We start from the raw sequence: 25,736 nt of genomic DNA, 5'->3' as shown, positions 1-25,736 counted from the left end.
TGTGTGGAGCCAGAGGAAATGGGTGAGGTACTAAATGAGTACTTTGCATCAGTATTCACCAAGGAGAAGGACTTGGGTGGATGATGACCCTCGGGAAGGGAGTGTAGATAGTCTCAGTCATCTCATTATCAAAAAGGAGGTGTTGGGTGTTTTGCAAAGCATTAAGGTAGATAAGTCCCCAGGGCCTGATGGGATCTACCCCAGAATACTGAGGGAGGCAAGGGAAGAAATTGCTGGGGCCTTGACAGAAATCTTTGCATCCTCATAGGCTACAGGTGAGGTCCCAGAGGACTGGAGAATAGCCAATTTTGTTCCTTTGTTTAAGAGGGGTAGCAAGGATAATCCAGGAAATTATAGGCCAGTGAGCCTTACGTCAGTGGTAGGGAAATTATGAGAGAGGATTCTTCGGGACAGAATTTACTCCCATTTGGAAACAAATGGACTTATTAGCGAGAGGCAGCATGGTTTTGTGAAGGGGAGGTCGTGTGTCACTAATTTGATTGAGTTTTTTGAGGAAGTGACAAAGATGATTGATGAAGGAAGGGCAGTGGATGTTATCTATATGGACTTCAGTAAAGCCTTTGACAAGGCCCCTCATGGCAGACTGATACAAAAGGTGAAGTCACATGGGATCAGAGGGGAGCTGGCAAGATGGATACAGAACTGGCTCAGTCATGGAAGACAGAGGGTAGCAGTGGAAGGGTGCTTTTCTGAATGGAGGGATGTGACTAGTGGTGTTCCGCAGGGATCAGTGCTGGGACCTTTGCTGTTTGTGGTATATATATATATATATAAATGATTTGGAGGAAAATGTAGCTGGTCTGATTAGTAAGTTTGCGGACGACACAAAAGGTTTGTGGAGTTGCGGACAGCGATGAGGATTGTCAGAGGATACAGCAGGATATAGTTCGGTTGGAGACTTGGGCGGAGAAATAGCAGATGGAGTTTAATTCGGACAAATGTGAAGTAATGCATTTTGGAAGGTCTAATGCAGGTGGGAAGTATACAGTAAATGGCAGAACCCTTGGGGAGTATTGACAGGCAGAGAGATCTGGGCGTACAGGTCCACAGGTCACTGAAAGTGGCAATGCAGGTGGATAAGGTAGTCAAGAAGGCATAAGGCATGCTTGCCTTCATCGGTCGGGGCATACAGTATAAAAATAGGCAAGTCATGCTGCAGCTGTACAGAACTTTAGTTAGGCCACACTTAGAATATTGCGTGCAATTCTGGTCGCCACACTAACAGAAGGATGTGGAGGCTTTGGAGAGGGTACAGAAGAGGTTTACCAGGATGTTGCCTGGTCTGGAGGGCATTAGCTATGAGGAGAGGTTGGATAAACTCGGATTGTTTTCACTGGAACAACGGAGGTGGAGGGGCGACATGATAGAGCTTTACAAAGTTATAAGTGGCATGGACAGAGTGGATAGTCAGAAGCTTTTTCCCAGGGTGGAAGAGTCAGTTACTCGGGGACATAGGTTTACGGTGAGAGGGGCAAAGTTTAGAGGGGATGTGCGAGGCAAGTTCTTTACACAGAGGGTGCTGAGTGCCTGGAACTTTGCCGGGGGAGGTGGTGGAAGCAGGTACCATAGAGACGTTTAAGAGGCATCTTGACAAAATCATGAATAGGATGGGAATAGAGGGATACGGACCCCGGAAGTGCAGAAGGTTTTAGTTTAGGCAGGCATCAAGATCGGCGCAGGCTTGGAGGGCCGAATGGCCTGTTCCTGTGCTGTTCTTTGTTTTTTTACGTCCACCTGAGGCGGCAGACAAGACCGACAGTTTAACGTCTCATTTGAAAGACGGCACCTCTGAAAGTGCAGTGCTCTCTCAGTACTGTCTCTGGAGTGGGACTTGAATTCCCACCTTCTTACTCCTTAGTGAAAGCTACCAGTGAGCCACGTCTAAATTAGCTAAATTGTCTCAAAGTCTTTCAGGACCAATGCCTAAACACAGAGGGCTGACTAGACAAAAGGACACATGACAAGTGAGCCTGAAAGGTACACTGGATTAATAACAATGAAAATTCAATTAACTTTAGACATACTAATACCGCGCTGATCCTACAAAGGGTTTATTTCAAAAACCTTTTGCCGAGTACATGCTCATACTAATGCAAAATTAATGATGTTATTTATTTCAAAAGCAGTTTAATTTTTAATGCAATCTTTTGTGGTCAACAATACCACATGGATAGGACCCAAGTATTTAAAAACAGGTTTTATTCAATTGAAGGAGAACACTCGCTAATTATTTTTACAGATTATATACAGTACCAGATTTGTTTTTAAGTTGACCAATACAAGAATAATGAAATAGTTTTCAAAAAAACCTTTTTGCTAATTCACTCCCCTCCTTGATAGGCATAGTCGCTCACACAAGTAACCACTTACACATGAACCTCGGGTTTACGCCAGATATGCACCTACGTGCTCGTGTCACTAGATAGCAATCTTGTGTTTTTAACATGGGTGCATGGAGATTAATTATTATGCTATTAACAGCTGAGATCTATCAACAGCATTGACTGTGAATTGTACTTGGGACCTCCTGGTTTATTTGGCTCAGATACTAGATAAACTGCATGATCAAATTTAACATTTCATATCAAATTTCTAACTGAGAAAAAGCAAAAAAAAGTCTTTCAATAGCAGCTAATGACAGCTACAAAACTGCAAAAAACAGACAAGCTTGCAACTGTAGCGGAATTAGGTTTCAGAAGCTTGTGTTGTCTGGACAGAGTGGGGGAATTTTATGCTCTTCCCGCTCTGATTGACCAGCAGCTCGCCAAGGGTGGAACCTTGATCCTGTGGAAGTCCTGTCGCTGTCCACTTAAGTGCTTGATTGGCACTAAATTCGGTGGGCCTTCTGGAGAAGAGGCGATGCAGGGCTCTCGGCATCGCCTTTTCTGGACATCGAGACCCCTGTCGGCAGAATAAAACTGCCCCCAGTCAATCTGCAAGGTTTCAGTCAATGGATGTTTGGGTGTAAAATGCTTCTGAAGGGATTACAGAAAGCAACGTTAAATACATTTTGCACTTAAATGTCCAGCAGCAGCCCATAGTCTCAAAAACACAGCTGAATCCCAGCTGAGCAAGTGGTAATTAGAAATAGGCAGCAATTTACTTATAAAACTGTAACCCAATCAAATGGATCAGATATCATAAACCATAACCGAATTGATATTTAAAGCACCCACTGAGGTCTTAATAATCCTCAACAGCCATAAAGTTTTTTTTTAAAGATACATAAATGGAAAGTTTAGTATTTGATAAATTATAACGATGGCCAGTTTTAGATATTACAATGTTGCTGTATGATTCTAAACAGCTTCACGGTCCACAATATCACATTTTTTAAAAAAACACTTCTTATTAGCGTACTAAAGTGAAGGGATTGCATGTACTTGTTCCACATAAAATGTACTCTGGTGAAATGCTGCTCTATGATACCATAATTTATAACAAGCCTTGTATATCACTTGATGATGTGATTGAATTGACCAATAGCTGCATTCTGCAAATTTGATTGCCCAAAAACATGGAGATATAAAAAATTAAAATACAGGAACATAACACTCACCTGCCGTCTGCATAGTCAGCATCATCTCCTCCCCACCAGACATCTGAATCCTCCTCATCCATGTCAGAGTCATCGATCTTATCATTTTCCTCTGGAATGGGGCAGCAAACAAATTCTACTCCACGAAACTCGTCAATTCCGCAAGGCAGCAGCATCCCATAGTCATGCAGATTCATGATCTTGTCACCACAGGTCTGGAAAAGTACAAAAAAATTAAACAAAGCAATGCACGAGTCTTACACAAGCTCATGTGGCCTTGATTCGAATAAAGATCTTGCCCTTATGCTATACATTTTCTCTGGTTATGCCTCGAATGAACTTAAGTTGATTTCACAAGAGAAAGTGTCAGGTTTCTGTTTCATACACTTTTCCCCATTGGATCCATGGTCTACAGGTGGATAGCAAACTTCTGCTGGCATCTTCCCGAGACTGAGCAAAAGAGTATTTCTTTTTGTACATATACAAGATAAGTTTTTAGTGCACAAGACTGTTTGTGAGCCATGTGAACATACAAGAGGGATGTTTATAAATGTACCAGCGGGAGGAGGGAGAAGAAAAGATTAAAAGGTGAAATACAAATGAAAAGTGGTGGAAATATTCAGCAGGCCTGGCAGCATCTGTGGAGAGTGAAGCAGAGTTGACGTTTCAGGTCAGTGACCTATCAGTTCTGATGAAGGGTCACTGACCTAAAACGTTAACTCTGCTTCTCTCTCCACAGATGCTGCCAGACCTGCTGAGTATTTCCAGCACTTTTTATTTCCGATTTCTAGCATCTGCATATTTTGCTTTTATTTTAAGATTAAAAGGTGAGTGGGGAAGGAACAATAGTCTTAAACCAGGATTTGAAGCACACATCTGAACATCTTTTTCTCTGCTGTTTGGCCTCCCACCAGCAAATATTATAAATAAGAGCAAAATACTGCAGATGCTGGAAATCTGAAATAAAAACGGAAAACGCTGCAGGTCAGGCAGCATCAAAGGTCACAAAACTGAAATGTTAACTCTGTTTTTCTCTCTCGCAGATGCTGCCAGATGTGCTGAGTATTTCCATCATTTTCTGTTTTTATAATAAATAATTAAACTTGATGCTAAAGAACACAAGAAATAGGAACACCAGCTCACCATACAGCCCTCTAACCTGCTCCACCATTCAATAAGATCATGGCTGATCTGGTGTTGGCCTCAATTTCACTTTCCTACCTGTTCCCCATAACCCGAGACTCTCCTAAAGTTCAAGAATCCGTCCATCTCAGCCTTGAATATATTCAACGACTCAGCCTCCACAGCTCTCAAGGGTGGAGAATTCCAAAGATTCATTGCACTCAGAAATTCCTCCGCATATCAGTCTTATTCTGAAACAAGGGCTCCTCGTCTAGAGTGTTCCATGTGGGGAAACCTCAACACCTACCGTCAAGACCCCAAGAATCATATGTTTCAATAAGATCACCTCTCATTCTTCCAAACTCCAATGAGTATAGGCCCAACCTGCTCAACCTTTTTCCATAGGACACCCCTGCATCCCAGGAATTAATCTAGTGAACCTTCTATGAACTGCCTCCAAAGCAACTATATCACTCATTAAGAAAGGAGACCAAAACTATATGCTGTACTCTAGCTGTGGTGTCATCAATATCCTGCACAGTTATAGCAAGCCCTCCCTACTTCTTTACTCCACCCTCCTTGCAATGAAGGCCAATATTCTATTTGCGTTCATAATTACTTTCTGTACCAGCATGCTAACTTTTTGTGTTTCATGTACGAGGACACATAGATCCCTCTGTACTGCAACATTCTGTAGTCTTTCGCCATTTAAATAATATTCTGCTTTTCTATCCTTCCTACCGAAGTGGGTAACCTTACATTTTTCCACATTATACTCTATCTGCCAATTTTTTATCCACTCACTTGTTTCCTTTTGCAGAGTCTGTGTCCTCACAACTTGCTTTCCCACCTATCTTTGTATCATCAAATCTGGCTACAATATATTCCGTCCCTTCAACCAAGTCATTAATATAGATTGTAAACAGTTGAGGCCTCAGCAATGATCTCTGTGGCACACCACTAGCCTCTTGTTTACTAATCTGAAAAAGATTCATTTTTTCTGATTCTCTGGTTTCTGTTAGTTAGCCAATCCTCTGTCCATGTCAATATATTACATAGAACAATACCGTGAGCTCTTATCTTATGCAGTAATCTTTTATGTGGCACTTTATTGAAGGCCTTTTAGAAATCCAAATACACAGCTGCTGGGTCCCCTTTATCTACCCTGCTCATTACATCTTCAAAGAACTCTAATAAATTTGTCAAACATGATTTTCCCTTGTTGACTCTACTTGATTGTATTATGATTTACTAAATGTCCTGCTACTACTTCCTTAATAATGGATTCCATGATTTTCCCAATGACAGATGTTAGGCTAAATGACCTATAGTTGCCTACAAATTATCTAAATGGAGAGAAACTTCAGAATGCAGAGGGATCTGGGTGTAATTGTGCATGATTCACTGAAAACTAGTATGCAGGTACAGCAGGTAATAAGGAAGGCAAACAGAATTTTGGCATATATTGCTAAAGGAATAGAGTATAAAAATAGGGAAGTGTTGCTGCAACTGTACAAGGCATTAGTGAGACCGCACCTGGAGTACTGCATACAGTTTTGGTCCCCGTACTTGAGGAGGGATGTAGTTGTACTGGAGGCAGTTTACAGGAGGTTCACGAGATTGATTCCAGGGATGAGGGGTTTGTCTTATGAAGAGAGATTGAGCAGTTTAGGCCTTTACTCTCTAGAGTTTAGAAGAATGAGAGGAGATCTAATTGAGGTATATATGATTAAGGGGATTGACAAAGTAGACGTAGAGAGGATGTTTCCTCTTGTGGGGCAATCTAGAACGAGAGGTCATAGTTTTAGGATAAGGGGTAGCAGATTTAAAACAGAGATGAGGAGAAATTACTTCTCTCAAAGGGTTGTGAGCCTGTCTAATTCAGTACCCCAGACTGCGGTGGATGCCGGGACATTGAGTAAATTTGAGGAGACAGACAGATTTTAATTAGTAATGGGTTGAAGGGTTATGGAGAACGGGCAGGAAAGTGGAGTTGAGGCCGAGATTAGATCAGCCATGATCGAATTGAATGGCAGAGCAGGCTCGAGGGGTTGAATCGTCTACTCATGCTCCTAGTTCTTATGTTTTCGGACTGAGCAGAGGTGTTCCGCAAAGTAGTCACCCAATCTGCATTTGATCTCTCCAATATAGAGGAGACCACATTGTGAGCAGCAAATACAGTATACTGAATTGAAAGTAGTACAAGTAAATCGCTGCTTCACCTGAAAGAAGTGTTTGGGGTCTTGGATAGTGAGGAGAGAGAAGGTAAATGGGCAGGTAATACACCTCCTGCAATTGCGTGGGAAGGGGACAAAGCAGGTTTAAATGAAGCATTCAAAAGGGAATTAGACAGTTATATGAAAAGGAAGACTATGCAGGGTTATCGGGAGAAGGTGGGGGAATGGGACTGAGGGAGTTGTTCTTTCAGAGAGCCAGTGTGGATACGATGGGCCGAATAGCCGCCTTCTGCTCTGTAACAATTCTGTGAATCTGTCTCTTTCCTTTCTTGAATAGGGGTGTTACATCTGCAGTTTTCCAATCTGCTGGGACCTTTCCAGGATCTAGGGAATTTTGGAAGATTAGAGACAGTGTCATGATGGCACAGGTCGTCGTCATTTGGCCCATTGAGTCCATGCCAGCTCTGTAGAACAATCCAGTCAGTCCCACTGCCCCCGCCCTACACCCATAATCCCACAAGTTTACTCCCCTCAAGTGTCTAGCCAATTTCCTTTGGAAATCATCGATTGTCTCTGCTTCCACCACCCTTGTGGGCAGCAAGTTCCAGGTCATTACCAATCGCTGCGTAAAAAGGTTCTTCCTCACATACCCCCTGCATCTCTTACCTAAAACCTTAAATCTCTGTTCCCTAGTCCTTGTACCAGCAGTTAGTGGGGACAGCTTTTCTTCATCTACTTTATCTAAAACTTGCAAAATATTGTACACCTCCATCAATTTTCCCCTCAATTGCCTTTGCATCAAGGAGAATAACCCACGCTTCTCCAACCCAAATTTGCTAAAATCCCTGGAACAATTCTGGTAAATCTCCTCTGCACTCTCTCAAGGACCCCCACAACCGTCCTAAAGTATGAAGGCCAGAACTGGATGAAATACTCTAGTTATGGCCTAACCCGAGCTGTATAAAGGTTCAGCACAACATCCCTGCTTTTGTACCAATACCTCTATTTATGAATCCCTGGATCCCATATGCTTTGTTAACTACTGTCTCAATATGCCCTGCCACCTTCAAAGATCTATGCACATGAACCCCCAGGTCCGCGAGTTCCTGTACACTCTTGCTGTGCCATTAAATCTATATTGCCTTTCCCTATCCCTTCTGCCAAAATGCATCACCTCACACTTGTCTGTATTAAATTCCATCTGCCACTTGTCTGCCCATTCTTCTCACCTGTCTGTATCCTGTTGCAGTTGATTGGTATCAGCCTCACTGACTGCCACACCTCCAAGTTTGGCATCATTGGCAAATTTTGAAATTTTACTCTATTTCAATATCCAACTCAACCAAAAAAAAAAATCAATGGTCTGAACACTGAACCTCGGGGAAAGCCACTGTACCATCTTTCAGCCTTAAAACAACCATTTAACATGATTTGCTGTTTTCTGTCCTTAATCTATCTAAGCTGACATTGAACCTCCTATTCGATGAGCCTCAATTTTGTTAACCAGCCTTTTATCATAGAATCATAGAATGGTTACAGCACTGAAGGAGGCCATGTGGCCTGTTGTGTCCATGCAGGCTCTCTGCAAGAGCAACTCACCGAGTCCCACTCCCCTGCCTTTTCCCCATAGCCCTGCAAATTGTTTTCTTTTCAGGTATTAATTCAATTTCCATTTGAAAGCCACTACTGAATCTGCCTCCACTACACTCTCAGGCAGTACATTCCAGATTCTAACCACTCACTGCGTAAGAACGATTTTCCTCATGTCGCTTTTGTTTCTTTTGTTAATCACCTTAAATCGATGTCCTCAGGTTCTTGATCCTTCTGCCAATGGAAACAGTTTCCCCCTATCGACACCATCCAGACCCCTCTCCATTTTGAACACCTCTATCAAATCTCCTCTCAATCCTCTCTTCTCCAAGGAAAACAGCCCTAACTTAAATCTATGTTACTGAGGTTCCTCATCCCTGTAACCACGCTCATGAATTTTCCTGCACCCTCTCTAATGCCTTCACATATTTCCGAAAGTGTGATGCCCAGAATTTGACACAAATTCTGTCAGGTGAGGCCAAACCAGTGTCTTATACAGGTTTATCATAACTTCCTTATTCTTGTACTCTATGCCCCATTTATAAAGCCCAGGATCCAGCATGCTTTATCAATTGCTTTCTCAACCTGCCCTGCAACCTTCAATGATTTGTGCACATATGCTCCCAGGTCTCTCTGCTCCTGCACCCCGTTTAGAATTGTATATTGCCTCTCCTTGTTCTTCATACCAAAATGAAGCACGTCACACTTTTGTTCAATTTCGTCTGCCACTTCTCTGCCCATTCCACCAGCCTCTTTCTGTCCACTTGAAGCTCATCATGATCCTCTTCCTCAGTTCACAATACTTCGAAGTTTTGTTCCAAATTTTAAAATTGCGGCCTGTACACCCAAATTTAGAACATTAATATATATCACGAAAAGCAGGGGTCCCACCACCACCTTTGTGAACCTCACTATATACCTTCCTCAAGTTCGAAAAACAACTGTTCACAAACTACCGTTTTCTGTCACTCAGCTAATTTCTTACCAATGCTGCTACTAGCCCTTTTATTCCAAGTAGTACTTTGTCAAAGGCTTTCTTAAAATCCAAATAGACAAGATCCACTGCATTGCCTTCATCAACCTTCTGTTACTTCATCAAAAATTTCAATTACATTAGTCAAGCACGATCTGCTTTTTACAAATCAGTGTTGGCTTTCCTTAATTAACTCAAACCTCTCCAAGCACATGTTGATTTTTTTCCCCCCCGATTATTGTTTCCAAAAATTTACCCACCACTGATGTTAAACTGACCGGCATGTAGTCACTAGGAATGTCCTTACACCCTTTCTTGAATAAAGGTGTCACATTTGCCACTCTCCAATTCTCTGGCACCTCCCCTGTATCTAGGGAAGATTGCAAGATTATGACAAACCCTTCCGCTATCTCCACCCCCACTTCCCTTGGCAACCTGGGATGCAAGCTGTCTGGACCAGGTGACTTATCCACTTGAAGCATAGCCAACCTTTCCAGTACATCCTTCCCATCAATTTTCAGTACATCCATTACCTCTACTATCCCTGCTTCCACCAATATTACAGCCAATGCATCCACTAATTTGAAGACTCTAGGATGCAAGCCATGAGGTCCAGGAGACTTGCTGGCCTTCAGTGCCATTAGTTTGCCCAGTACTCCTCCTCCCCCCCCCAGTAATTCTCCCTCTCTTTTGTCCCAGGATTTTCTACTATTAGGAACATAGCAGCAGGAATAGGCCATTCAGCTCTTCGAGCCTGCTCTGCCATTCTAGATCACAGTTGACCACCTAGCTCAATGCCATATTCCCGCATGATCCCCATACCCCCGATGTCATTAGCAACTAGAAATCTATATCTGCCTTGAACTTACTCAGTGACTGAGCTTCCACCACCCTCTGTGAAGAAGTTCCTCCTCATCTCTGTCCTAAATGGCTTGCCCTTTATCCTGAGATTGTGTCCCCTGGCTCTAGACCCCACAGCCAGGGAAAACATCCTTTCTGCATCTACACTGTCTATCCTTTTAAGAATTTTGTAAGTTTCTATGAGATCACTTCTCATTCTTCTAAACTTTTAGTTTCTTCTACAGTGGAGATACAAAATATTTGTTCAAAATATCTTCCACTTCCTTGTTTCCCATTATCAATTCCCTAGTCTCACCCTCTGCTGAGACAATGGAATATTTGAGCAGCTTGAGAAGTGACTGGCAGAACTGAAAAACTTACTAACAATTAGATTCATTTGTCCTACTTTAAATTTTATTGAACTGAATTTCAAATCTAATCCAGATACATCCTGGGCATTAATGTAGTTGAACCACCTGTTGCTGTACATGGCCTAAATGTGCTCTACTGATGATGCAAAATAAAATAATCTCATTGCTTGGTTACATTTTGGAGTGGGGGGGGGCAGCAGGGAAATAACCTTCGGCAAACTTTATTCATACAAAGCAGCTTTGTACCAATGAATTCACTAGTAGACTGGCCTATTAAAAGTCATCCCTGGAGATTGGAGGCTGAAATCTGGATAGATGCAGTTCAAGCGTTTGAAGGACTGATTCTAAAGCATAAGGAACATTAAGTACTCGATGCTAGTGATTCTCAAAGGGAAAGCTTCTGATCTCATCCAGCTCTGGGGAGGGGGAAGGAGGGTGTACAGCAGTGAAATGAAGAAAAGTGATGGCCATTTTACACAGGCAAAGGTTGTTAGGCTGTATCACCTAGTTGCTAATTGCGCAGTTACGTTGGTAGAAGCCTCATGTATCTGCTTTTTTTTTGGCTGAGACTGGTAGAAAACCTGAGGATAATAGCGAACACCACCCACAGAAATCCGACAGACCATCACAAGACTGCTTTCAAAACAGTTATCACCATAGGCAGGAAGCATCCATCAAGAGCTGTTATTGGGATGGGGGTATGGGTAGAAGGTATGGGTGCACCAATGTACGGTGGAGACTGACACAGGGTAAATGTCTGTAAACTTCACACTGCCATGTTTTCAGCCTCAGGTCAGCCACTGAAGTTGAGGTAATAAAGAGGGATTAGCTTTTTTTTTTATTGGAAAGGAAAAAACAGCACCACCAGACTGTTCTCTTAAACCTATCTGGCTCATGGTAACATTGGCAGACATCCTGATGCCACAGAAGGTCAATAGCAGAGATACCCAAAGTGGTGAGGGAGATTTGCAAAATAACCAAGATACATCAAAAATTCCAGTTAATCAGCAACAACTTGTGTTTATAGAACACCTTTAACGTAATAAAATGTCCCTTCACAAGAGCAGTATCAAGCAAAACTTGACACAGCCACATAACTTGTATTTATATCACACCTTTCAAATAAAACATCACAAGGTGTTACAAAATACAAAACTGACTCAGTGGCAGGAAATAAAGGGAATGATCGATGGGTATTTTTGTAACTGGAACTCAATTTCCAGTGGGGTTTCGCAGGGCTCCGCACTCAGCCCCTTGCTGGTTTACATCCATAATTTAGTCTTAAATGTAGAGGCATCATTAAGAAGTTTGCAGCTGATCCAAAAACTGGTTGAGAGATTGATGGTGAGGAAGAAAGTTCTACACTGCAAGATATCAATGGACTGGTCGGGGGGTAGAGAAGTGGCAAATGAAATTCAATCCCGAGAACTGTGAGATAATGCATTTGGGGAGGGCAAACAAGGCAAGGGAATACACAACAAATGGTAGGATACTGAGAAGTGTAGGGACCTTGGAGTGCATGTCCACAGATCACTGAAAGTAGGACAGGTAGATTTGTTTTTAAATTCTTTCCTGGGATGTCAGCAATGCTGGCAAGGCCAGAATTTGTTGCCCATCCCTAATTACCCTAGAGGTGGTGATGCCTGCCTGAACTGCTGCAGTCCATGTGGTGCAGGTACAACCATAGTGCTGTTAGCGAGGGAGTTCCAGGATTTTGACCCAGCGACACTGAAGGAACGATGATATAGTTCCAAGTCAGGATGGCATATGACTTGGAGGAGAACTTACAGGCGTTGGCGTTCCCATAAACTTGCTGCCCTTGTTCTTCTAGGTGGCAGAGGTTGAGGGTTTGGAAGGCGCTGTCAAAGGAGCCTTGGCATGTTGCTGCAGTGAATCGTGTAAGACATTACATATGCTGCACTGTACGTCGGTGGTGGAAGGAGTGAATATTTAAGGTGGTGGATGGGATGTCGATCAAGCAGGCTGTTTTCCCTGGATGGTGTTGTGCTTACGTGTTGTTGGAGCTGCACTCATCCAGGCAAATGGAAAGTATGCCATCACACTCCTGACTTGTGCCTTGTAGATGATGGATAGGCTTTGGGGAGTCAGGAGGTGAATTACTTACTGCCGAACTCCCAGCCTCTGACCTGCTCTTGTAGTCACAGTATTGATATGGCTGGTCCAGTTAGGTTTCTGGTTGTTGAGTGTAGGGGATTCAGTGATGGTAATACTGTTGAACGTCAAGGGAGGACAATTAGATTTTGTCTTGTTGGAGATGGTCACTACCTGGCACTTGTGTTGCGTGAATTTACTTTCTACTTTTCAGCCCAAGCCTGAATGTTGCCCAGGCCTTGCTGTAGGTAGACACTGCTTGCTTCAGCATCTGAGGAGTCACAAATGGTACTGAACACTGTGCAATCATCAGCAAACATCCCCACTTCGACCTTATGTTGGAGGGAAGGTCATTGATGATGCAGTTAAAGATGGTTGGGCCTAGGGCGCCCTGAGGAACTCCTGTGGCGATGTCTTGGGGCTGAAATGATTGGCCTCCAACAACCACAACTATCCTCCCTTGTGCTAGGTACAACTCCAACCAGCAGAGAGTTTTCCCCTTGATTCCTACTTACTTCAATTTTGCTAGGGTTCCTTGATGCCACACTCGGTCAAATGTTGCCTGATGTCAAGGGCAGTCACTCTCACCTCACTTCTGGAATTCAGCTCTTTCGTCCTTTTGGACCAGGCTGTAATGTGGTCTGGTGCCAAGTGGCCTTGGCAAAATTCAAACTAAGCACCAGTGAGCAGGTTATTGATGAGTAAATGCTGTTTAATAGCACTGTCAATGACACCTTTCATCACTTTGCTAATTGACAGCAGACTGATGGGGCAATAATTGGATTGGATTTGTCCTGCTTTTTGTGGATGGGACATTGTTGGGTAGATGCCAGTGTTGTAGCTGTACAGGAACAGTTTGGCTAGGGCTGCATCTAGTTCTGGAGCACAAGTCTTCACTATTACAGCCGTGATGTTGTCAGGGCCCATAGTCTTTACTATATCCAGTGCCTTCAGCTGTTTAATATTGCAATATTACAATCGAATTGGCTGAAGACTGGCATCTGTGATGTTGGAGACCTCAGGAGGATCCCAAGATGGATCATCCACTCTGCACTTCTGGCTGAACATGGCAGCAAGCATTTCAGCCTTGTCTTTTGCACTGAGGTGCTGAACTCCTCCATCAATCAGGATGGGATTGTCTGTGGAACCTCCTCCTTTGGTTAGTTGGTTAATTGTCCACTATCATTCATGACTGGATGTGGTAGGACAGCAAACCTTTGATCACATCCGTTGGTTGTGGGATCGTCTAGCCGTGCCTGTAATATGCTGCTTCCACTGGTTACCATGCATGTAGTCCTATGAGCGGCTTCACCAGGTTGGCACCTCATTTTTAGTTATGTCTGGTGCTGCTCCTGGCATGCTTTCCTACACTCCTTATTGAACAAGGGTTGGTCCCATGGCTTGTAGGCAGTGGTAGCGTGAGGGACACGCCAGGCCATGAGATGACAGATTGTGGTTAAATACAATTCTGTTGCTGCTGATGGCCCACAGTGCCTCATGTATACCCAGTTTTGAGCTGCTAGATGTGTTGTGAATCTATCCCATTTAGAATGGTGGTAGTGCCACACAACATGATGGAGGATGTTGTCAGTGTGAAGATGAAACTTTGTCTCCACAAGGACAGTGCGGTGGTCACTCCTACCAATACAGTCATGGACAGATGCATCTGTGACAGGTAGATTGGTGAGGACAAAGTCAAGTAGGTTTCTCCCTCTTGTTGGTTCTCTCACCACCTGCCACAAGCCCAGTCTGACAGATATGTCCTTTGGGACTTGGTCAGCTTGGTCAGTAGTGGTGCTACCGAGCCACTCTTGGTGATGGACATTGAAGTCCCCATCCAGAGTACATTTTATGCCCTTGCTACCCTCAGTACTTCTTTCAAGTGGTGTTCAAAATGGAGAAGACTGATTCATCTGCTTAGGGAGGGCAGTAGGTGGTAATCATCAGGAGGTTTCCTTGCCCATGTTTGACCTGATGCCATGAGACATCCTGGAATCCAGAGTCAATGTTGAGGACTCCCAGGGCCACTTCCTCCCAACAGCATACCACAGCGCCGTCACCTCTTATGGGCCTGTCCTGCTGGTGGGACAGGACATACCCAGGAAAAGTGATGGAGGGGACTTTGGCTGTAAGGCATGTTTCGGTGTGTATGACTATGTCAGGCTGTTGCTCGGCAAGTTAGTTGGACAGCTCTCCTAACTCTGGCACAAGTCACCAGATGTTAGCGAGGACGACTTTGCAGGGTTGACTGGGTGCCTTTGTTAGTTCCTGTGCACAGGTTGATTCTGGGTGTTCCATCCTGTTCTCTTATTCAACCACACTGCTATGGGTCTGGAATCACATGTAGGCCAGACCAGGAAAGGACAGCAGATTTCCTTCCTGGAAGGACATTAGTGAACCAGATGGGTTTTTATGACAATCTGGTACTTTCGTTATCATTACTGATCCTAGCTTTTTACTCCAGATTTATTAATTAACAGCCCCAACAACCAATTTTATCTGCAGCGCCTGTGGAAGAGTCTGTCACTCTAGAATTGGCCTTTCTAGCCACTCCAGGCACTGCTTCACAAACCACTGACCACCTCTAGGCACTTACCCATCGTCTCTCGAGACAAGGAGGCCAAAGAAAGATTAATTAATTGAATTTAAATTCCCCCACTGCTATGGTGGGATGCGAACTCATGTGCCCAGAGCATTAGTCCGCCAATGGTGGAGCTATTAAAATCAGGGATGCTCAAGAGGCCAGAATTAGATGAGCACAGAGATCATGAAGAGTTCTGGGGCTGGAAGAGATTACAGAGATAGCCGGGCCATGGAGGGACTTGAAAAGAAGGATGAGAATTTTAAAATTAGTCTGATCAATAAATACAAGACTTCTTTTCCTCGTCACCTGCATAGCCAGCCATCTGTATAGCTCCCACAAACAACAAGGGCATTAAAAGCAGTTTGACAATGACAGAATTCAAGGGACTGGAAAAGATCATTTTCATTAAGGACAGAAAAAATACACTGAACAATTTTGGCACTCAAGATCCGAATGCCCTGCCAAAATTTCGTTTCTGTCACAAATACATTACTTGCAAATACAAAAGCTACCTTTACAATAATTGGCTGATGAAGGGATAAGGAACTTAAGTCACAAACTGCAGACAAACATTTGCTTAGTCATTGGAGAACCTTTCAGTAAAGTGATTGTACCTCTTTCGCCACAGTGTGCCAATACAGATGGCTCTCACAGGTGTCCATCTTCTCCCGATGCAGAAACTTGCACTTGTCTGGGACAAGGAGGGCATCACTTACGAATTCACCAACTGTGATGGGCAGGAGGAGAGCTTTAGTGACAAAGCAAGTGCAACAGCAGAACAAAACATTAGTCTAACACGGAGCCATGCAACTAAGGAATTCAACAACAAACATCAGGGCACTAAACTGTAACCATCACTGGTCTCTCCCTTTCAATATCCCAGTGGGTGTAAATGGAATGCTGCTTACAGCTTACCCAAAATAACTTAATTCCATTTCATAAGATTATGTATTCGTCGATCTTGTGCCAAATAGGACCATATGCCGTTCAAAGGAGGGCTGGCAGTCACAATTTGAAAGTTGAAAGCAGGTGGCCATCCCAACATTGTTAATAAATTTGATCATAATTAGCTATTTAGTTATTAGATCTGGAACTCCCCTTCAATAGCATCAGGAGGATATTAATACTTCCACTAATGACAAATCATATGATCCCCCCCCCTCCCAGAATGTCTGATCCAAGCAATATTTCAAATACATGTTCCTTTTCACTGTCAGCGAATATTTACTGTAGAGAAAAAAAAATGGCAAGACATGCTACAGCAGATTACTTCGTAAGGCACTGAATATCACCTCACGGGCTAAAATACATGGACTGCTAATGCCAGCCTAAAGCAAACACTAGGTTTGTTCTTTTATTGCAGCTCCACATTAGATGCTTCCGCATTAGTATAGTGACCCTTATATTAGCTACATTCTCACCCCATTAGCTGTGCTACTAATGGAAAAGACTCCCACTCCTCAGTTTATCCTTACAATTAGAAGAAAAAAAGAATGTTAACTCTTTCAACATCTATCTTTCCAAAATAGCATGTAAAGGTAGAGACATAGCTCAAAGGGTTAACTTGCGGTAGAACTGACCTGTAGGTGAAGCTATCAGTGTAGTGATTAGGCATCATTTACTGACTCAAAGCAACTGTGCTATTGCGATTCCTGCTGTTTCTAAATTGAACATCTATAAACTTACATACAATGCTTGAGGGCTTAGTATGCAAAATACACAGTTACGAAACCTCAGATCAGCAAAACTCAAGTGTGGATTGAGATGCTACAACTGTTCTAAGTGTGGGGGAGAAAAAAAAGAGGAATCAGCCATTGTTCCCATGGATGACTAGTTAATAGTCCTTGTTAAAAAGGGCATATGGATAGAAGTCAAGATCAGATTTGGCGGTGATGCCACATAAAAAACACACCAGGCCAATGTCAACAGACTGACAAATGATTAATGGAGCCAGCATGGACACAACTGCACTCCACAAGGAGTCAGGCCCTTTAGAAACAGAGAACATATATTTAGAAAAATTAACAAGCACCAAACTTGTGCACTGCAACCACAAATATGTTCAAATTTGCAGATCTTATGCAGCCAGTTGACTCAAAACTGCAGAACGGAAGGTTGGGTGAAAGCATTGAAAATTAGGAGAAGTCATAAAAACAAGTCTGGAAGGAGGTGTTTGAACAGGCACCTTCAACTAATGTAATAAAAACAAGAAATGCTGGAAATACTCAGCAGGTCTGGCAGCATCTGTGGAAAGAGAAGCAGAGTTAACGTTGCAGGTCAGTGACCCTTCTTCGGAACTGACCCGAAACATTAACTCTGCTTCTCTTTCCACAGATGCTGCCAGACCTGCTGAGTATTTCCAGCATTTCTGTTTTTTATTTCAGATTTCCAGCATCCGCAGTATTTTACTTTTACCTTAAACTAATGACTCGTTGCTTCATTCTACTAGTCCAAACAGAAAAATCTATGCGAGTCTGCACAAAAACATTACAGAAGAATCCTTTAAATCAAGGTGGATCTTGGGCAGTACGGAGATCAGGTGCTCTATAATTGCCAGCTGCAGGAGCAACACACTCCTGCCATCAAAAAACATCAGTGTAAAATTTCCTTAAATCTTCAGGCTCAGGTAAGTGTGAGGTAAAGCTGCTGTCAGATTTATGTACGCTGTTTATAAAAGACTTACAACACAGGGCACCTTTATTTGATTTGACAAGTTTCAATTTTCAAAACAGCCAAAAGAAAATTTGCAGAGATTATGGCAGGTTTTCACTCCTTCCATGACAACAGGCACTGCACAGTTTGATGGCTCCACCTCTGACAGCATCGGAGTGAAGAATGGAGTGTGTCCTAGCCCCCACTCTGTTTGGCATCTTCTTCTCCATGCTCCGCACCCTTCAGCCTTGCTAGATTGTACAGCTTGCCATCTGACCAAGTGTGCAAGTAGACTCCTTCTGTACCTGCAGGGAACGCGAAGACAAAAACACATCGCATCCTGATCAGAGAACTCCTGATGATGCTGCGCTAGTCACTCACAGGGAAACTCTGCTACAAAGACTCATGGACTATCTCTCCCATGCCTCTAACTTGTTTTCCTTGACTGGAAGCATCAAGAAAACAGTGGTCAGGGGACAAGGTGTTGCATCGCTGCCGCTGATCACACCAAATAACACCTGAACAATACCTAGAAGCGGCTAGCAAATTCTGCAACCTTGGGTCCACAGCGACAGGCAATCTGTTCCTTGATGCAGAGCTCGATACACACAGAAAGCAGCTACCATCTTTTGGCCGACTTGCAAAACGCACTTGGAACACCACCAAGCTGACCCTTAGGACCAAGCTGACCGTTTATAAGGCCTGTGCTCCCAGTACCTTGCTTCATGGCTGCGAAACATGGGAGACAGACAGCTACCAGGAAAAGGAGCTTAATAATGTCCATCTTCGCTGTCTGCAGCGCTTTATGGGTAAACCCTAGCAGGACAAAATCACAAATGTGGCAGTTCTCTCAAAGGCAGAGCTCCCAAATGTGTTAACACGAATCAAACAGAGGCGGTTTCCGTGGATCGGACAAGTCCGCAGGACGGAAGACAGTCGCAGACCTAAGGACCTTCTGTATCGTTGGCAAGAACAGCATTTGTTGCCCATCCCTAATTTCCCTAGAACTGAGTGCCTTGCTAGGCCATTTCAGAGGGCAGTTAAGCATCAACCACATTGCTGTGGGTCTGGAGTCACATGTAAACCAGACCAGGTAAGGATGGCAGATTTCCTTCCCTAAAGGACTTTAGTGAATCAGATGGGTTTTTACGACAATCGATGATAGTTTCACGGCATCATTACTGAGACTAGCTTTGAATTCCAGATTTTAATGAACGGAACTCAAATCCCACCAGCTGCCGAGGTGGGACTTGAACCCATGTCTCCAGGGTATTAGCCCAGGCCCCTGGATTACTAGTCCAGTGACATTACCACTATGGCACCATCTCCCCCTTATGCCAGTGTTGTAGCTGTACTGGAACAGCTTGGCAAGGGGTGCAAGTTCTGAAGCACAGATCTAGAGTACGATTGCTGGAATGTTGTCAGGGCCCCATAGCCTTTTCAGTATCCACTGCCTTCAGTCGTTTCTTTATATCATGCAGAGTGAATCGAATTGGCTGAAGACTGGCATCTGTGTTGCTGGGGACTTCAGGAGGAGGCTGAAATGGATCATCCACTCGGCACTACTGGCTGAAAATTGTTGCAAATGCTTCAGCCTCATCTTTTGCACTGATGTGCTGGGCTCCCCCCATCATTGAGGATGGGGATATTTGTGGAGCTACCTCCTCCTGTTAGTTGTTTAATTGTCCACCACCATTCACAGCTGGATGTAGCAAGACCGCAGAGCTTAGATCTGATCCATTAGCTCCTGGCATACCCTCCTGCACTTTTCATTGAACCAGGGTTGATCTCCCTGCTTGATGGTAATGGTAGCATGGAGGATATGCTGGGCCATGAGGTTACAGATTATGGTTGAGTACAATTCTGCTGTTGATGGCCCACAGCGCTTCATGATGTCCAGTTTTGTGTTGCTAGGTCTGTTTGAAATCTATCCCATTTAGCATGGTGGTAGTGTCACACAACACGTTGGAGAGCATCATAGTGAAGATGGGACTTTGCTCCACAAGGACAATACGATGGTCACTCCTACCAATACTGTCATGGACAGATGCATCTGTGGCAGGCAGACTGGTGAGGACGAGGTCAAGTATATTTTTCCCCCTTGTTGGTTCCCTCACCAACTCCCGAAGACCCAGTCAAGTAGCTATGCCCTTTAAGACTCGGCCAGTAATGGTGCTACCAAGCCACTCTTGGTGATGGATATTGATGTCTCCCACCCAGAGTACATTATGCGCCCTTGCCACCCTCGGTGCTTCCTCCGAGCGTTGTTCAACATGGAGGAGTACTGATTCATTAGCTGGTTGGGGGCGGGGGGAGCGATAGGTGGTAATCAGCAGGAGGTTTCCTTGCCCATGTTTGACCTGATGCCATAAGGCATCATGGGGTCTGGAGTCGAGGTTGAGCATTCCCAGGGCAACTCCCTCCCGACTGTATACCACCGTGCCGCCACCTCTGCTGGGTCTGTCCTGCAAGTAGGTGGTGATGGCAGTGTCTGGGACATTGTCTCTAAGTTATGATTTGATGAGTATGACTATGTCAAGGCTGTTGCTTGACTAGTCTGTGCGACAGCTCTCCCAACTTTGGCACAAGCCCCCAGATGTTAGTAAGGAGGACTTTGCAGAGTCGACAGGGCTGGGTTTGCCATTGTCATTTCTGGTGCCTAAGTTGATGCCAAGTAGTTTGTCAAGTTTCATTCCTTATCACCTTTTGTAGTGGTTTGATACAACGGAGTGGCTTGCTAGGCCATTTCAGAAAGCACATTGCTGGTTCCATGGCCATCATTAGACAAGCTTTTTAATTCCAGATTTATTCATTGAATTCAAATTCCACCTTCTGCCGTGGTGGGATTTGAACCCATGTCCTCAGTGCAATACCCTAGGTCTCTGGGTTACTAGTCCAGTGATAATACCACTACCTCCCTGGTGCTGCAACCTACAGGGCTACGGACCAACAGCTAGAAGATGGGATTAGGCTGGATAGTTCTTTTCTACCTGGCATGGATATGATGGGCTGAATGGCTTCATTCAGTGTCATAAATCCCTATGTTTCTATGAGATACAATTTATTTTATGATTAATTCTCAATTACAGCTTTGATCTGGCCTCATATGCGGGAATATATTCAACACTTCTCTAACTTTAATTCCTATGATTATCACTTTACCTTGTAGAATTAACAGGCAATTAAAAAGGACATTGGATGAAAATTTCTAGATTTCAGTGTGACTGTCGTGTCCATCCTCTAAAGATCAATAAGCTGTCTCACTATGTTGACAGAGAAATGGTACCCCTGCAAGAGGCTATTTTCCAATCAGCACTCTCTTCTCAGTGTAAATTTGTGGCTTTCCCTTACATTGGTATTCTTGAATTTTGTCCTGATGAGTGCAAGACGAAAAGCTTAGACAAAATGTCTCTATTTTCAGCAGTACTCTAGTGCTGTACTACCAAACGTCCATTAAAACATAAAATTCTTAAGGGGTTTGACAGGGTAGCTGCTGGGAGGATGCTTCCTCGCTGGGGGGGGAGGGGGGGGTTGAAAACGAGGGGCTACAGTTTCAGGATAAGGGGTTGGTCATTTAGGACTGAGATGAGGGGAAATTTCTTCAAAGTGTTGTGAATCTTTGGAATTTTCTACTCCAGGGAACTGTGGATGGTTAGTCACTGAGCATATTTAAAACAGAGATCAACAGATTTTAGGGTACTACAGCATATGGGGATAGTGTGGGAAGGTGGATTTGAGGTGGATCAGCCATCTTATTGAATGGTAGAACAGGCTTGAAATGGCTCAATGGCCTACGCCTATTCATGTTCTTAAATTTGTGCCATAAATTTGCAATACCTTGACTTTGGAATAGATAGCATTCATTGCACAAGCAAATTTTAGTTCAATGCCATGTTCTTTAATTCAATCCATGGAATGGCTAAGCTATCTCAAAACCAATGGATCAGATCAAAGCTCAGCCACATCCAGTTGTAAAAGGTGGCAGACAATTAACCAACTAACAGGAGGAGGTGGTTCTACTAACATCCCCATCTTCAATGATGGCGGAACTCAGCATGCAAGTGGAAATGTAAGGCTAAGTGTTTCCAACAATTTTCAGCCAGAAGTACTGAGAGATGATCTGACTCAGCTTTCTCCGGAGGGCCTCATCGTTATAGAAACCAGTTCTTCAGCCGATTTGACTGAATCCAACACAGCAAGATGGCAGTGTGGTCAAAATGTTAGACTTAAGATCCTAAGACACAAGTTTCAGGGCCAGTCAGGATGGCCGAGTGGTCCAAGGCACCAGACTCAAGGACTGCTAATACTTATCTTCACCAAAGGATGGTGAGCTCTGGTCCCTTCCTAGGGGTGTGTATTCCAAATTCCGCTTCTGACATTAGTTTTGAGGTACAGTAGCATAATAGTTACGCTACTAGACGAGTAATCCAGAGGCCTGGACTAATTATCCAGAGATGTGAGTTCAAATCTCACCATGGTAGCTGGGGAATTTAAATTCAATTAATAAATAAAATCTGGGGAGAAAAAAATGCTAATGTTGTCCATGAAACTACTGAATTGCCATAAAAACCCACCTGGTTCACTAACCTAACTCCCTCTGAAATGGGCTAGCAAGCCACTCAATTGTATTCAAGTAGTTCATCACCACCTTCTCAAGGGCATTAAATGCTGCCTTTACAAATAGCACCTATAATCCTTGAATGAATAACAAGAAAAATCACTCCACTTGATAAAGAAATGGTTGAGCGTACTGGATAAAGCAAAGACTATGGGGCTCCGAAAACGTTCCAGCACAGCTACAACACTAGCATCTATCCGAGAAAGTGAAAAATTGCCCCAGGAATGTCCTGTCAGCAAAAAGTAGGACATATACATTCCAGCAAATTACTGCTCAATCATCAGTAAAATAGGGAAAATGTTGTTGACAGCGCTATTAAGCGATTCATACTCAGTAATAACCTGTTCACAGATGGTTCCACCAGGACTACTCTGTTCCAGACAACATGCCCGAAGAGTTGAATTCCCAGTGAGGTGAGAGTGACTGCCCTTGACATCAAAGCAGCATTTGACCACATCAAGAAGCCAGAGTAAAATTCTTTTAAGTATAAACCAGGCCAAATACAATTAGTTGAGAGGGGAAGTGAAGAAAAAAAAATAAAACTGGTATCACGGAAATGTAATTACTTTCCTCCTTGGATTAAAAACAGTGTGTCTTTAAGACTCTGTTTGAAAACAGTGTGCCTTTAAAACAGAGCACAAGGTGCTATCTGCACCTGTCCCAAGGCCTCTGCAAGAGAGAGAAGTCACATGGTATAATGTTTCAACTTGACTGCGTAAAACTGGCAAAAATTGGTCTGAAACAGTCCCAGCGAGGCTTGCTGTTGAAGAGAGCTGTCTATTCTCTCTCAGCAGAAATTCTATAAGGAGTTACAGGCGGAGTTAATTGCCTGAGAAAAAAAAAGCCCTTTTTTGAAGGGACCATTTGTATTGCTGAAGGTAGCAAAACTCCTTTTCTTTACTTCCAAGCCAGGAAGTATTTGCATCAAGAGTGGATCTCTCTTGACTGACTGCATTTGCTGGAATTTGAAGTAAAACTTCGACTGAGAGACTGTCCGTTTTAAATTCCGAGTGGAGCCATTCCTACACTCCTTGTTGAAAGAACGGTTTGATGCCTGCTGCAGCTGAAGAGTTTGATTGCCTATCAAGATCAGACTTTTTCATCAAATCTGCGTGGAAGTTACGAGAGGCATTTGATTATTTTCACACTACGAAACCTCACCCATCAGGTACGCAACCCCAAAGATTTACTTATTTATTCTGAGGAAACAGCTAATTTTTAAAAACACCACTTTTAAAACCAGTTAACTATTAGTTTTGAATGTATGCGTGTGAATGGGGGAGTTAGGTTAAAATAAAAAGTTATAAAGGTCTTTAGACATAGGTTTATCTTAATGGTGTTTAAGAACATAGAACATAGAACAGTACAGCACAGTACAGGCCCTTCGGCCCACGATGTTGTGCCGAACCTTTAACCTACTCTAAGATCAAACTACCCACCTTTCATTCATTCTACTATCATCCATGTACCTATCCAAGAGTCGCTTAAATGCCCCTAATGTATCTGCTTCTACTACCACCGCTGGCAGCGCATTCCACGCACCCACCACTCTCTGTGTAAAGAACCTACCTCTGACATCTCCCTGAAACCTTCCTCCAATCACCTTAAAATTATGCCCCCTGGTGATAGCCCTTTCCACCCTGGGAAAAAGTCTCTGACTATCCACTCTATCTATGCCTCTCATCATCTTGTACCCCTCTATCAAGTCACCTCTCATGCTTCTTCGCTCCAATGAGAAAAGCCCTAGCTCCCTCAGTCTTTCTTCGTAGGACATGCCCTCCAGTCCAGGCAGTAAATCTCCTCTGCACCCTCTCTAAAGCTTCCACATCCTTCCTTTAATGAGGCGACCAGAACTGAACACAATATTCCAAGTGTGGTCGAACCAGGGCCTTATAGAGCTGCAGCATAACCTCGCGGCTCTTAAACTCAATCCCCCTGTTAATGAAAGCCAACACACCATACGCCTTCTGAACAACCCTATCAACTTGGGTGGCAACTTTGAGCTATCTATGGACATGGACCCCAAGATCCCTCTGTTCCTCCACACTACCAAGAAGATTTAGTGTTTAATAAATAGTTAATTTGTTGTTGTCTAAAGTTAGCTGGTTTGGTCTGTTTTATTCTGAGGGTTACTGAAGTGTTTAATTTGGCTGTTTTCTGGTTGGGTGGGAAAACTTTAATAATATGCTGAAACCTGTGGGGTGATGGGGCTGAATTGACAGTGCGTTGCTCCCGCCTCTGTCGTAACATATTAAGATGAGGGCTCATCCGGAATCAGATTAATTGGGGGCTCATGTTTGGAATCATATCAATTGCTCGTCTCTGGGATAACATAAATTGGAGACTCGATTGCCGGGATCCAAATCCAACACCAACTACGAAAAAAAATAAAAAGAACCAGGTTTCTTGTGTAATAAGGTACAGTCTATACCATTAGAGTTTCTGGGAAAGGAGAATTTTCCCTCATTGACTTGATAACTTTAACTAAGAATAAATGAATCAAATGGGCGGCAAAATGGAGTTAGAATTACACATACAAAAAATACTGATAATTGACGTAATAGCCCAACATCTAGTATTAGAAGAGGAGGAGGAGGAAAAAGATGGTAAGTCAGAGTGTGATGCAGTGGTATTGACTAGGATTCAGTTGGAAATGGAAAAAACTTAGGCTTCAACAGGAAAAATAGCAATAAGAAAACTTGAATTGGAAAAAAAGGAAAGGGAGAAAGAGAGAGCACAGAAAAAGTGAAAGAGAAGAAAGGGATTTTAAATTGAGAGATGCAAACTAAGACAAAGAGGGAGTCTTGACTCCAGGGAAAACTTGGGTCAGAAAGAATTGCAATTCAGCTCAGGTCCCAGCCAAAAGCTGTTTAAATTTATACAAGCTCTTCCCAAGTTTGAGGAATGGGATGTAGAGGCATTTTTCATATTTTCTGAAAAAAATAGTCAAACAGATGAAATGGCCAAATGAAAGCTGGACACTGCTTATGCAAAGCCGGTTTATAGGCACAGCTCATGAAGTTTATGCCATGCTTCCTGAAGTGGCTTCTGCAGATGTCAAAAATCATTATTCTCGCTGCGTACGAGTTAGTCCCCGAAGTTTAGAGTCAGAAGTTTTGGAATTTAAAGATTGGCTAG

General features: G+C 43.3%; 1 protein-coding gene across 2 annotated transcripts in view; it reads right to left on the bottom strand.

The window, feature by feature from the left end:
• LOC137374710 (amyloid-beta precursor protein-like) overlaps positions 1-25,736 on the bottom strand; it is a 201,636-nt gene that overhangs the window by 82,522 nt on the left and 93,378 nt on the right. For both annotated transcript variants that reach the window (XM_068041251.1, XM_068041250.1), the window contains exons 4-5: positions 15,943-16,055; positions 3,581-3,774 (exon numbers count right to left, since the gene is read on the bottom strand). In XM_068041251.1, the coding sequence (XP_067897352.1) occupies positions 3,581-3,774; positions 15,943-16,055 (307 nt within the window). The remainder of the gene's footprint in view (positions 1-3,580; positions 3,775-15,942; positions 16,056-25,736) is intronic.

The sequence above is a fragment of the Heterodontus francisci genome, chromosome 10 (genome assembly GCF_036365525.1).
Source record: "Heterodontus francisci isolate sHetFra1 chromosome 10, sHetFra1.hap1, whole genome shotgun sequence".
Taxonomy (NCBI): domain Eukaryota; kingdom Metazoa; phylum Chordata; class Chondrichthyes; order Heterodontiformes; family Heterodontidae; genus Heterodontus; species Heterodontus francisci.
The sequence above is the reverse complement of the archived record's forward strand: the minus strand, read 5'-3'. Positions and strand labels throughout refer to the sequence as shown.